This window comes from Trichosurus vulpecula, chromosome 9 (genome assembly GCF_011100635.1).
Source record: "Trichosurus vulpecula isolate mTriVul1 chromosome 9, mTriVul1.pri, whole genome shotgun sequence".
NCBI classification, from domain to species: Eukaryota; Metazoa; Chordata; class Mammalia; order Diprotodontia; family Phalangeridae; genus Trichosurus; species Trichosurus vulpecula.
This window is the reverse complement of record NC_050581.1, coordinates 160,192,389-160,207,554: the sequence shown is the minus strand read 5'-3', so window position 1 is coordinate 160,207,554 and position 15,166 is coordinate 160,192,389. Positions and strand designations below refer to the sequence as shown.

Genomic DNA, 15,166 nt, shown 5'->3' with positions numbered 1-15,166 from the left:
GCTCTTTTACATAATTGAATCAAATCCCTAGCACTTAAGAGCTCTTAGGCCAGGCTATAGAATTCACTCATTTTTGTTTAAGATATGACCAAGGCACATAGACACCTTACCTTAACTCTTCCCCAGCATTGTCGAAAACAACAAAATCCTCACCATTTCTTTGAGAAAGATGGCTTTGTCCTGGGATCTCTTTCACTGATAATGACTTCTTTATAACCTTGATGTCTTGCTATGTGTGGGATAACATCAATGAGTTTCTCCTTTTGATCACAGAGAAAAATCTCAGAACAGTATTCCCACTTCCTTTATCAAGAGACAACTTTCTCAGGAATTTGCTTTTCTAAATTGTTAACAAGCTGGACAAGGCCAAACCACAAGCAAGGAGCTAATCACGGGTCACTTGGGAAGCCTGCCAACAGAGTCAGAACACCCATATCTTCTTGTATGCCTACCCCACATTTATCCCTCATGCCAGAGATTTATGAGATATGCTAATAATACACACTTTATTAAAACCAAAGCAAAAAACAGTCTCCTTAAATTATCCTTCCCAGAGACAGAAAGCCACCCAAGATCAAACAATACAAAAACCTGGTCCCAATCCCACCTCTTATCAAATCTCTACTTCAATTAAGACCATTGCCTTTGCCTCAAAGTAACAAATAACAAAAAATCAAGAACAAGCATTTTTTAGTTAATATCCTGAATATGAAAACAGATGATTCTTTGGAACCACAAGTCTGCAATGAGTACCAGTCATTCTAAAAAAAACAAACTTGAATCTTAAATCAACGTATCTCCTCCTCATCCCCTGCCTTCAGGAGCTAAAAAACAACACCATAGGAAAATCAACCAGCAAAGAACATCCATGAAACAGATCCCTTTTATTAGCTTCAGCCCTTTCCAAATACACTTAAAACGTTTGCTTTTCCATTAGGAGCCATTTAAGTGAGTGATCAATACCATAATCCAGGGACAGCTACTTGTCCTTGTCCTAGTTATGAACACAGAGTCTTCACTATTTACTTACTGGGCACATTCGGGAACCTGGCAATAATCTGTCACTCCCTTTACATCCAATGGGTGTGGAGCTTCTCGAGGGACAGGAGGTGCCCTATCTACAAGTGCCAACTGCAATAACAACTGCAAACGCCTCTCAGTCTAAGCCCGGTACCTTCAGTTAGTATCCCTTGATGTTGAGCTGAAAACACATAAAACAATCAGCTCCGACTGATCTCTAGCTCCTGAAGCAAACCACAAATACATAAGCACTTACTGTACAATCTAATTTCCAAACACAAACTTGTAAGAAGGCAGCCAATTCTTACCCATAAATAGTGCTTAAAAAATAATTGTCATGGGGGAAGAACGTCTAAAAAATTTTCCAGTTTTCCTAGAAATGGTTTGAGGACTCCATGTCCCGCTTCCATTAGTTTTTTCAATGGTTAACATCTCACTACACCGTTCTGCACAGAAAAGAAACACCAGCTTGGAAGATTTCATTTTTTGGCACAACAGGTCCTAAAAGAGTGGGCAGAGTAACGTGAATATATAAAGATTCACTTCTTACAGGAGTCAAACAAACACTTGCTAAAAAAATGATAAGGATTATATTCCTCCATTTTGAAAGGCAACTGAATCACAGTCTCTAGTCTTCTGACCCTTTAATTCTGTCTCCTTTTTTTTCAGCTCCTCACCTTTCTCAGGTTCTGTACCTCAACTCCTACTTTTGTCACTAGGTATCCCACCCTCTAAGAAGTCTACTAGACCGTGAACAAAAATAAAATTGTCACCCCACCCCTGCAAAAAAAATCATCCAAAATTAGTCAGACATTGGTGCTTAGAGGGCAAGGGAGCCTGGCTTATCAGGATCCCCATCAAAAATAAGCTCAAAAACTTGGAAGAGCAATGAAATTACTGGAAAATCCCATTAGAAAACAACAACTCACCAAAAAGCTAATAAGTAAACTAAAGGCCTCCGATGCAATTAAAAATATTATGTAGAAAGAGAATGGTGGGAAAATATCAGAAGAAAAATACAAAAAGCAGTATTGCAAGCTGAATCAGCTAACAGCAACATTCATTAGGTGCTTTAAGGTATAATAAAACATACTAAAGAATTCAAGGAAGAACTAGATCAACAGTGAAAAAAAATGCCTCAGAAGATGAAAAAATTTAGCAAAAGGGAAAAGAGCAGAGAGAAATCTGAAAATCCCAAAGAATATAATAAAAACAAGATTAATACAATACAAGGGCAGCTACAAGGCTGAAATAAAATACTAAGCTCAGAAAAGAGCTCAACTGGATAAAGACTGAGATGTAATGAATACAAAAGAGACGGTGTGGAGGGTGAAGGAAAGAAAATCCCTATTATTGAAATCCTATAATTACCAAAAAAGAAAATAATTTGATTGGTATACATTAGTGAGTCACACAAGAAATTTTAGAAAGACTTCCCACAATCTCAAGAGAGAAAACTCAAAATGCTCATATACACCAGCAAACTTCAGATGTACAAAAACAAGAAAAAGTCCTTAAAACCACCAGGAACAAAATACCTGGTTGGGGGAGGGAGGGGCACAGCAAAGCACCAATCAGGGTCTCACAAGACTTTTCTCTGAAAGTCAGAAATGATCAGGGAAAAAAACAGGAACGTGATATGACTCCCTACTCTCAGTTGAGAAGTGGTAGAGTATAGGCATGGAATGAGACATAGTTTGTCATACACGACCAATGAGTGGATTTCTTTTGCTCATCTATATTCTGTTGCTTCAGGAGAAGATTTAAGGTGGGGAAAACAGAAGAGTCATGGGAAGGTGAAACAATGATTTTAAGTATCATTTATTATTAAATGTGTATTTTTTTAAAAAGTTCAAAAGACATATTAGAAGACAAAACAGATTAAACTATTATTTTGTTGGAGCTTTTTCTTTTATTGAAAAGTAATAAATTACCTTTTTTTGCTTTATTTGGGACTTAACTCCTTATTTTATTTATTTCATCATTCTGATCTGCTACAGTCGCTATTAAGTTTCCATACATGCATGCACACAGACATACACACAACTATAATTAAATTAGCATGTGCAGAATAAGTCTCACATCCATTTTCAACAAAGGTACAAAAAGATTTGATTCAATCTACACATGGAAACTCTTTTTTAGAGTATACGCTACAAGGCAGGCCCCTCTGGCTCAATATGCAGAAAACTCAAAATTGAGTCCTTAACAAAAGGACTCTTAATACTATGCTAATTAACTTTTTTTAACTGATGTTTGAAATTCAAACTCTAACTCCCAAATTGAACTAACACGTGTATAATTTCTTATAGTTAATTTCTTGTAATTTAGAACCAAAATTTCTTATTTGAATCCTCTACTCCAAATTCCAGATCATAAGCAGAAAGACAACTATCAGGACCTTGGATAGTAATCAATGAACCTCTAATCAAACTCAACCCACTGGCCTGTTCAGTGAGATTATACACTGCTTATGTGAACAAATGACTCCAAATGATATGAATAATTAGAATCATTCAGATTTACACAGTGTTTTACAGTTCACTGAAGTGTTCTTCACAACCACTCTGTGAGACAGGCAGAACAAGCTGGAATCTCTACTTTACAAACGAGGACTTTGAAAGACCACACAGCTAGTAAATGGCAGAGCCAGGTACAACACCCTGGTCGTGTACTCTTTATCCTCTACCACAGTGTCTCACAATACTCGATTAGGTTCAATCTAGGACTTCATCCATTTATTTTTAGTTAAATTTCATTTGCACTGACCCAGGTAGCTCATTATCCAGGAACATTATTTTGTATCAACCCTCTCCCTCATCTCCCCTCAAACTGTCACACAAATGTAATTAGGTCAGCCATAGTACCCGTGTAATTAAACATCTCTTACTGCCTGACGGATGTCCTTCTTCACCTGATCGCTCAACATGCTGTCAAAGACAAAGGAATCACCAAATTTCTCAGCCTAGAATGAAGGGGAAAAATAGAAATCTTTAAGTGGCTACACACACTGGTTGATTTCTTCACAACCACCACAATAATTATTGAGAGGCCTACATCTGAACTCAAGAAATTTTGGTTCAAGTTCCAGTTTTACTATTATTTACTTATGCAATCTTTGACCATGCATTAAGCCTTAATTTCCCAATTAGTAAAATGAAAACTCTGCTTACTTACCTTACAGATGTGTTATAAAGATTTAACGGCATAATATATTTTGAAACAAAAAGTTTATGCTTTCTCACATTTCCTCAGAACAGCCACTGAAAAATATCTACCCAGATGACTGAAACAGGCCAAGACAATCCTTTAACATCTATTTGGTTTAACCATTGAATTGACAGATTGGATTGATTGAATGCCCCCTAATAAAAAAGTGCATTGTGCAGTGCTTAATAAATGCTTGATGAGCTGGCAAACAATTCAACTTTCAGAACCACACAGTTTCTGATGATAGAAAACCTTCCAAGCATCCCAAAGAAGACTGCTTTGAAGATGTAATATTATCCTATCTGTGGGATAATAGGGAATAGACAGCATTGCCCTCCTCACTACCCACTACACACAGATGTAACAGTATCTGAGCCTTAGGCAAACCTTCCTGATGGAACTAACTACAGCACACAGATGGAATCATGATGGAAGAAGGCTGGACAGAGAGAGATATGCAAATCATCCACAGAGAGGTGATAATTTAAACCACAGGAATGGATGAGATGAAAATGGAAAGAGACAGAAGAGAAGGCAGCCTAGGACAAAACCTTGAGGAATATCTATATTTAAGAGGCAGGAAGGGAACAAGGAATCAAAAAAGTGTAGTCAAAAAAGGAAAAAGAAGAAGGAAGGAAATGAGCATTTATTAAGCACCTACTGTGTGCCAGGCACTATGCTAAGCACTTACCAATATTATCTCATGTTATTCTTGCAACAACCTTAGGAGGAGGGTACTATTATTATCCCTGTTTTACAGCTAAGGAAACAGAGGCAAACAGCAGTTAAGTGACTTGCACAAAGGCGCACAACTAGGAAACATCTGAAACTGGTTTTGAACTGAGGTCTTCCTGTCTCCAGGTCCAGAACTCTATCCATTGTGCCAACTAACTGCCTCTAGGGGTTGACGGGAAAGAAGGGAGAAAAGTGTATCAGGAAATAGCTGACATTAAAAAGAGAGGGGCATTAATTTTTAAAAGGGAGGTGGGGGGGGGAAGAAAGCCAGATTTAAAGACACAGGACCTAGGCTGAGTCCCAGCTCTAAGACTTACTATCCGTCTGACTTGAGGCGACTAAGCATGTAAGCATGAGGCAAAGCTTCCTATCTGTGCTATCTAACAAGGCTGTTGTGAGGAAAGTGCTTTGGAAAACTCTAAAGTGAACTATGATTACTGCTAACAGTATTATGAAAATTAATAGAATCACCAAAGCATTGTGACTAGAACTCACAAGTGATGAGCAACTACTCAAGCTTTACAATGTGCATCCTGACGCTAGAGACGTTATCGGGCCTAGCAGAGCAGCAAATTGAACCTCTGGGCCCTTCATTCTTTTACAGGAAAAGTATCTTTGTTTCATCCAACCTCTTCTGGCTCAGAAACAGCTCAAGATTGCTGGATGATGGGCCGGGCCTGTCTGGTTTTCCCACTCCAAAGAACTAAGGCACTTTACAAGGTGCTTCCAAGGAAGTAGGTACCCACCTCTGTCACATAACCCGTGGAGTTCACAAATTTCTCAAATTCAGCATTGCTGACTTCATACAAATCCATGTAAAAGGAGTTAATTCTGACCCTTCTGGCAGGTCCTTCCCCATCCTGCTTTATTTGAGGATCGTCTGTGCCCATCGTAAACACACCCGCAGGGATGTGGGCCATCTGGAAGAGAGGAAAAAAATAGGGAAACGTTACGCTGTCATTTCACTGTGCAGGAAGAAGAGGACTGGATTTATCATAGAACATACTGGGTCTAACCACACCGACAGTGAAGCCTTGAAGTCTCCGAACTTCTTTGGGCCTCGTTTCCTCAACCCTAGAGTGAAGGGATTATATGTCCAGCTCTACATCTATGACTCCATGAATAAGAGACTAAAACATCTTTCCTTCAATTAGTAATAGCATCTTAAACTCCACAAATCAAAAAGAAAACAACTGTCCTTGTTATCAGAGCCATTCTCTTAGAATCAATGCTTTCTAAAGAAATATATTCAATGCCATGTTTCCAAGTATTTCTATTTTCTGTAAAAGTATTGAAACAAGAATCAATAAGAATTATTTCAAAGGGCAAATATATCAATTCACAAAAAATTCTGATATTAGAAAAGGCCTATTTCTTTTACCAATAGCTTTATTATCTATTATTTTGCTCAATTCTTAGGAAATGTGTCCTTCCATTAGACTGCTATAGGTTCTTCCTCAAAAACATCCTAAATGACTTAGAAGAGGTAAAACAATTTCAATTCCATGTTCCTAAGTCATTTCGAATGGAACATTTTACTTGTCAAGTCTTGCAGGGTAATGAATGAGTCACGGAAAGTAATAAATGCTATGTTCAACTAAATTGTTGGAAGACTAGAGCAGAAAGGAACCTCACTAAATTAGTCCAATCCCCTGATGTTAGTGCTCAGAAAGGTGGGGGTGGCAGAGATTGGGGGCAGGCAAGGAAGTGGGCAAAGAACACAAAAAACACTTGATTAACATTAAAAGAAAGGATATGATTATAGCAGGAGACTTGTTTGTTGAATAAACTAGCTGTTAAGAGTTCAATTTCTACTTCTACTTACTCAGTAAACAAACAATCAACCAAAAGGATTTATTAAATGCCAATTTACCAGGCACTGTGCTGGGACCTGGAGGCAGCAAGAAAAAAATAAAATGCTTCCTATCCTCAAGGTGCTTACTTTCTACTAGGAGTACACAGCATGTTCACAGATGACTAAATACAAGAGCACAAAATAAAATATCAAATGTTTTGCAGGGAGGGGGTAAGACGTCAGGAAAGGCTTTTTAGAGGAGGTGGCATTTTGAGCTGAGCTTCTGAGGGAGTGGAGGCCTTAAGAGGCAAAGGCAAGGAGGGAGAGGGCTCCCAGCATAAAGGGAACAGGCTAAGTATACAGAGGCAGGGAGGAAATAGATTACATTCACCTAACAGCAAGTAGGGGAGTATGGGAGGCAGGGCAGGAGAGAGAGGGAGGGAGAGATGAAGAGAAGGGAAGAGAGGGAGAAGGAAAGAATGAGAGAAAGAAGGAGAGAGAGGGAAGGGAGAAGAGAAACACACTGAGATTCGTGAAGGGTTTTAAATGTCAAAGACTGGAGTTTATATTTGATCCTAGAAGCAATGAGAAGCCAAAGAAATTTCTTAAGGAGAGAGGGGACATGAGCAAACCCTTGCTTTGGAAATACCAATTTGGAAGCTACGTGAGAGATGGACTAGAGAAAGGAGAACCTCGGTGCAGAGAGGACCACTAGGGAGGTGGTGGCAAGAGTAAGGTGACAAATGATAAGGGTCTGAACTGGAGGGTTTTGGTGGGAGTGAGGAGAAATATGTGATCTACCTAGGAAATATATTGACAATACTTAGCAACTGACTGGCCCCATGGGTTTAGTGAGTGAAGATATGCATGTGACATCCAAGTTCCTATAAAAATAGTGATACCCTGGACAGAAATTCAGGGAAATTAAGAGGAAATTAAGTGCAAAGGGAGGGATGAGGGGGGAGACATCGTTAATAATTCTGAAAAGGAAACACAAAAATCAGAGAGGTATTCCACTGACTCTCAGTATATGATTCTTGGATTCATCTACTCCATGTTTCAGCTTTCCAAAACACCTGTACGTAAAACTTCCAGAGATCTTTAGGAAATAGGTGTTATTAAAGTCAACATTAGAATCTCAATCTGACATGACATGTCACAGTGAGCCATTTGCCATTAGATAAATCTATCTTCAATGCCAAGTACAAGCAAATACCTCAGCAGAACACCATCCCCTAATTACATAGCTATGGGGCATAGAGAAGACCACTAGGTAGATAAGGCAAAGAAGTAGATTTAACCTCGATTTAAAAATAAATTACCCAATGGCTAGAGATAGAACCAGGTGTAATGGACTGCCTCGGGAGGCAGTGGATTCCCCAACACTAGAGGTCTTCAGGTAAAGGTCCAAATAGCATTATAATGAGGCCTCAGTACAAAACGCTAGGCCTACAATTCCTTCAGATGTTTATAAAACTCCTCAGTCCTTGGGAACTCAGCTTTCTCTTACATTAGCTTGATCTCTCCTTCCCTACTTATCCTGTCAAAAAAAGGGAAAAGATTACCTATAATATAAAAGCTTAAAAATTAGTTTAAAAACAAACCAATGAAGTTTCACAAAGGATTTAAAGGAGGAAAAAAAAAAGCTTTCCCTAGCAGACACAGTGGTCCTATTATAAGAAGAGCCATCAATTCCTCAGCTCAAAAGTGAAGTCAACAGAAAGCTGTGCCAATTTAATAGATTTTTTTTAAATTACCTAGTTTTGTTCCCTTATCTTCTCTTGCCTGAAGGTGAATATCAACAATTCTAAAGATTTCCACTGTGGACTCCTGTCCTCATTTTTTTTTTCTTTTATTGAGGAAATAAGGCTACAGAAGGCAATTTTCCATTCTAAAGGTTGTAGATAAAAATAACCTGTTCTATCCTGAATAAAATATGCTTCTCAAATTGAACTAATGAAGTGAATGTTATCCCACCTTACAAACTAAAAAGTATTCTGAACAGACATGACAAGCAACAAGTGGTCTTTGGCATTTGAGAGTCCCTTGGACAGCAAGGGGATCAAATGAGTCAATATTTAAAAAAAAAATAATTCAGGCTATTCAATGGAAGACAAATACTGAAGCTGAAGCCTGAATACCTTGGCTACATGATGAGAAGATGGGATTCACTGGAATGTTGGGAAAGATTAAAAGGAAAAGCGGATGGCAGAGAATGAGATGGATAGATGGTGTCATGGAAACAACAAACTTACACTTAGACTTCAAGAGACAGGGCAGCTAGGCGGTGCAGTGAGTAGAGCACCAGCCCTGGAGTCAGGAGGACCTGAGTTCAAATCCAGCCTCAGATACTTGACACACTAGCTGTGTGACCTTGGGCAAGTCACTTAACCCCAACTGCCCTGCCTTCCCCTCCAAAAAAAAAAAAAAAGGAAAGAGACAGTGGAGGATGGAAGACTCGGAGTGCCATGGTCCATGGAGCCATGAAGAGTCAAACTGGACTGAACAACCAATCAACAAAATGTCTTTGTCATGGTCTGCAGCCAAGTCTTGCTGAGTGCAGCTATAAAAATGCATGGAACTCTCAATTCTTTCTTCCAGGCTTAGCAAGTCAGTAGTAATATTCCCCCAGGAACTCAAATGGGAAAAAGCTCCCTCTGCCGACCCTTGGTGCTTTTTATTCAAGTCAGGTTTATGAATGGCTGAGGTAAGTGAAGAAATCATCCTGTCTTCCCATTCAAGCTTTGTAGCGACTCGGAAAAAAGAACACATAAATAACAACATTAACAGCTCACAAAGCGTTTCCCTACAGCTCCACAGCTAAGCTGCACATGTACTTGTGATGCGCATTCTACAGACGCAGAAACAACAGCTCAACCAGGTTTAAGGTTTGGTCTTCAGAGGCAGCACAGTGCAGTGGTTAGAGTCCTGGACTAAGATTCAGATCCCACCAGGCCTCCTAGCAGTGTGGCTATGGGCAAGTCACTGAATCTCCTTCCGCCTCCCCCGCTCTAAAATGGGGATACTTCAAAGGGTTACTGATGTATTATTATTGACAGGTGTCACACACCTGATAATCATGGGAACTGGGGCTCAAACCTAAGGCACAGACATTTCATAAATCTCATCTTTTTTCTCTTTCCTCTCTCTCAGGGGTGTATGGGGTGTTCAGGGAGGACTAGCACCTCTGATGTGAGGGCTTGCTGAGGCCTTTTCAGGGCTGCTCATCCACCTTTGGTGTCCACCTAGCACTCAACTCTGACCTTGGCTCCAAGAAACTGTAGCATGTGCAGTGGCCAGCAGATGGGCTAACCCAACAGGCCTCAAATCTGTCTGGGAGTTAGGGGGATGTCTACCCCAAGCACGTAAAGACTTCCCCTGGAAGAATGGGCGGAGGAGAACAACTTGTTCCGATGGCCATTAAGGCAGCTAATGCTGTGGAGGCTTAGTTTGGTCAGACACTGAAGATGCCAAGATTATCCACTGCATCCTAGGCCTGACCTCTGTTCTGACCTGGACTTCAATGACTCTGAAAGATGGAGTGAGGCTGACATGCAACTCTGCCCCACTTAAATCCAATTCACTCACAAGTCAAGATGTTACTGGTCCTCTTCAAAAATGAAGGAGAAACAATATTCAATTACCAGCAAGAAACATGGAGAAACGTGACTTTAAATGGACTATGATAGAAATGTGCTCAGCCATTTAGCCTCTAACCATTCTCTCTCTCCCTCTTCCCTATCCCCACCCATGGAAACAAAGAACATTAATCTTCCCTTGCCTTGTCAGAACTTTAGAGGGATTAGCAAAACCTAGACTATCTTCAGTAATATTAAAAACAGACTAATCAAAAATTCAATTAGCCTAGGACCAGAGTGAACATGTCTAGAAACAGGAGCTAGGTTTTAATGGCTTAAAAAAGGGCGCATAGAGACTTTATTTTCTTGCCAGTTTCTGAGACCTGCCTTTCATCAAACCTAACACCAAAGAAGGATATCAGTGCGTTCATTCATTCAAACATGTATTCTATGCAAGGCACTAATCTATTCCAAGGCCCTGCCCTGGACCAGCTTACACAGGGGTGGGGAACCTGTGGTGTCCAGACCACAGATGGTCCTCTAGGTCCTCAAATGCAGCCCTTTGACTGAGATTTGTCCTGTGAAGTTGGGTTCCCCAGCCCTGGCCTACAGTCTACTAGAATTAAAAAAATGCACAGAAATAACTAGAGTAAAATGTAATTATGTTTACGTTTGGAGGAGGTTAAAGGAGAAATTACACCAATATGAAAAAGTTCAGGGGAGATTCATAGAGCAAGTTTCATTTCAGTTTAGGCTTTTAAAGACACCTTATGGGTAGGGAAGAGGGCAGGATCATTGACTATAAAATCTGATCTAAATTGCACAAATGTGCCATCACACATACAATTTTATTGTCCTCAAGTTTTGTCTCTTGGATAGAGCTGCTATATTAAGAAATTTCTTAAGGTTGAAATAACAAAAGGGGTTTGTTTTGTTGGAAAGTACTAGGATTTACAATCAACTCCAGACCATTTTCAAAATGATAAACTTTCATCAAGATAGATTTTTAGCCTTATTTAAAATGAAGCTTTCAGTTACGAGTCTTCTGATGCCTTTCTCCAAAGTTTCCTTTTAAAGCAAGTTGGTATGTTGCTGTTGTTCAAGCATTTCTCAGTTGTGCCTGACTCTTCTAGACTCCATTTGGGGTTTGCTTGGCAAAGACACTGGAGTGGTTTGCCACTTTCTTTTCCAGATCATTTGTAAAGATGAGGAAACTAGGGCAAACAGGGTTAAGGGACTTGACCACAGTCACACAGCTAATAAGTGTCTGAAGCCACATTTGAACTCAGGAAGATGAGTCTTCCTGACTCTAGGCCCAACAGTCTATCCACTGTACCATGTAGCTGCCCCAAGTTGGCATATACAGTTCCTTACCTTCCAGAACTCTCCCTACATGCTAAGCTAGCCTGTATATGGCACTTCACAGGTTACAAAGTACTTTTCCACCACTCAAGTTTTATTTCCTTTTCCCATCACTAGTATTCTCTTACGATATCATAAATACTAACACAGTACTATCAATGACTTTACCAATGAAAGGACAAATGGAAAAGTCTTTATCTTGTCCAACTTCTTAATTTCGAAATAAACAGCTGGAAAACTCAGATATCTTTTTCATTAAAAAAAATTATCCTTGTATCCTGAATAGGATTTACTACAAATCTTAGTGTGTAATCCTATTAATATCATGATAATCCACCAGCTGGTGGGTATTTTTGTGGAAGAAATCAAAGTCCACACCTTATCTTTCCAATAACAGTATTGGTTCCTTTAGGGCAAGGGCAGCATCTTATAAATCTTCACCTCTTTTGTACTGCACTTATCACAAGTATAGCATTAAATCAAACTGAAAAGGGTACCACCCCCTTAGACCAAGGATTTGTAACCTTTTTTGTGACAGGAATCCCTTTGGCAATCTGGTGAAGCTTATGGACCCTTGCACAGAACAAGATTTTTAAGTAATTGCTAAATTTCAGGTGCAGGTTAGTAAAAATAAAGACTTTTTTTTTCTATCCATGTTCATGGACCACCCCCTGAAAACTTAGCCATAGATCTCTTGGGACAGACTCCAGGTCATGAAGACCCTGGTATTATTTGATTGCATGTTAGGATCATGGGAATAATCACAGGTTACATAAGGATTTAAAGTTGGAGGAAACTTTAGAGGAATGTCTAGTACAAAAGAGACACCTACCAAGGACATTGAGACAAGTACATCTGACTCACTGAAAGCAGAATAGGTGGCTGAACAAGTTTCAGAGTAAGCCCACAGTCACCTTACAATGGACTGATATTTATAGACAAAAGAAAACAGGAAGAAACAAGTACTGCCTTTCAAGCAATCTATCTTAATAGCCTAGACAAGCTGCTGCCTAACTTCCCTGAACCTCCATTCCTTCATCCATAAAAGTGGCTAATACCCAGTGCTCACCTCACAGAGAAAATACTGGTAAGCACTTCACAAACCCTAAGAAACATCAGCTATCTGACCAGTAAGTTAGCCATCCTTGAAGACTTGAGGGCTGAATAGTAATCAACTCCCACACTGAAACACTAAGAAAATAAAATGCAAGATTGTCAAGTTAATAATGGGTAATGCTACTTCCCCATGATGACAAACTTTAAGAAGTCTACATTTCAATAAAATCCCTTGAGGACATCCTAAAGGAATTAGCAAATATATTTTGTAAACTCCCCAGGGAGTTTACAAAGCCTGGCACAGGCCTCTTTCCCTCTCAAGGTTCCTGATGGTTTAGAAAGACCATGACTGCTATGGAAATAACTGATCCAGATAAACATTTAGACAGACCTCTTGCATGATATAAATGATATCATGCAGCCTGTTGAAAACGTCCTAAGCGACACTTAAAACTCCACTATGGCTTTTTGGGGACCCCTCCCCTATATTTAGAGCTAGATCCAACACTTCTTCATCTATACAACGAAATCCCTCATTTTACAGGTAAGTAAACTGAGGCCCAGGGAGGTTAAGCAACTTGATGAAGGTGACACAGCTAGTTAGTATCCTGAAGTTTCTTTAGAATATGAACTTTCTGAGGGCAGGGGCCACGTCCAAGCTCAGCCGCCAGCACAGTGCCTGACAGGTGGTAAGCACCAAATGCTTGTGCAAGCAAGAACCTACTAAAGTCTCATCCAACTAGGACCAGAGAAATCACAGCTGCACCCCCTCTTGGGTGACAAGGTACAGGCCCAAACGGTGGAGAAGATTAAATGAGTGGAAATTAGCTAAGTCAGGAGAAAACCTCTTCCAGGCTTCCCAGGATCAAGCATCGAGGATTAAGTGGGCGTGGCAGGTCCCAAGAACTAGAAAGGCATCTCAGCGATCACCTCCAACCCCCTTATTCTACAGGTGAGGAAACTGAGGCCCAAAGAAAAAGCATCCTGCCCACGGCCACACTAAATAGGCGATTAAAGGCAAGCTGAGATTTCAAGTCAGGTCCTCGGTCTCCAAGTCCGGGGCTCTTTCCAAGGCTTGCGCTGAGAGGAGGTGGTTTCTCCCCAGACCGGGTACACGGGGCCACTCCGGCCGCAAAAGCAAAAGGCCAAACCCTCCTGACCCCAGTCCGGGGGGAGGGAGAGGAAACCTCTGATCCTCCCGAGTCTCCCCTACAGAGCAAGCGCCCCCCAGCCCGGGCCCAGGGCCCCCGCCCCTTGCTGCCGACCTGCGGGGGCAGCACCGGCCGTTCGGAGGAGGCCCGCTCCGCCACATTCGCCTCCCGGGAGTATCTGTGCGCCGCCGTCCCGGGGCGCTGGGGAGAGCCGCAGCCGCATGTCCCCGCCGCGTGGGCCGCGTCGGATCCGGCCTCCGAGCCCAGGCCCCGGGCTGCCCTCACTGTCCCAAGGATCAGCAGCAGCCGCAGCGGGAGCTGCAGCGGCTGCGGGACCCGGCGTCGCCGAGGCAGCCCCGAGCCGGGCGCAGCCATGTTGTCTGAAAAGCCATGTGACCACCCGGGGTCACGTGAGCCCGGCCCCTCTAAAGGGGAGACTGGAGCGCATGCGTGCGAGCGCTTCTCAGATTTTCGAAGGACGGGCTCCGGAGCTTGAGGTAGCTTTTCCGAGCTCTCCTCCGTGCTTCTGGCAGTTTAGGAACAAGCGTCGTTTGTAGGACCCGGAGTAGATGCCCAGGAAATGTACATGGGGATTGGCCAGACAATGAAGAAGAGTGAAAATAGCATTTAGGAAGCATAACTGCGGGGGGTAGGTGGGCTGGAGTCTGGTGCTTGCAGGGAGGGACCTTAGAAGTCAAGGGCCACCCAATTCTTCCCCTCCCCCCCCATTTTACAGATGAAACAACTGAGGTCCAGGGAGGTTCAGGGACCTGCCACTTGAGAAATGGAGACCTCTGCCTGGAATGCTGTCCTTCTTCATCTCTGCCTCCTTGCTTCTTTCAAGACCCCATTAAAATTCCACCTTCTAGAGCAATCCTTTTCTGATCTCTCAATTCTAGTGTCTTTCCTCTCCTGATAATTTCCAGCTAATTCTTTTTATATCTTGTTTGCAGTAGTCGTTTGCAATTTTATCATTAGTTCCTGAGAACAAAGAATGTTTTGGGTTTTGGTTTTTACTGTGTCTCTAATATTCAGTGCAGTGCCTAGCACATACCAGACACTTAATAAATGTTTACTGACTTGAGAAACTGAGGCTCTGTGAAGTTAGGCGATGGCCTTGTCACATAAGTAGTGGCAAAACCAGGGTTCAAATCCAGAACCTCTAACTCAAGATCCACAGAAAGGTTTCAGGGAAATCTGGAAATTTGGAGGGGGGGGGAGGGGCAGGGGAATTACATTTTTATTTTCATTAACCTTTA

At 41.4% G+C, this 15,166-nt stretch overlaps 1 protein-coding gene across 1 annotated transcript in view; it reads right to left on the bottom strand.

Annotated features, from left to right (window-relative positions):
- SUMF1 (sulfatase modifying factor 1) overlaps positions 1-15,166 on the bottom strand; it is a 118,261-nt gene that overhangs the window by 98,799 nt on the left and 4,296 nt on the right. The window contains exons 3-5 of the mRNA XM_036739658.1: positions 14,022-14,433; positions 5,712-5,885; positions 3,911-3,985 (exon numbers count right to left, since the gene is read on the bottom strand). Of these exons, the coding sequence (XP_036595553.1) occupies positions 3,911-3,985; positions 5,712-5,885; positions 14,022-14,433 (661 nt within the window). The remainder of the gene's footprint in view (positions 1-3,910; positions 3,986-5,711; positions 5,886-14,021; positions 14,434-15,166) is intronic.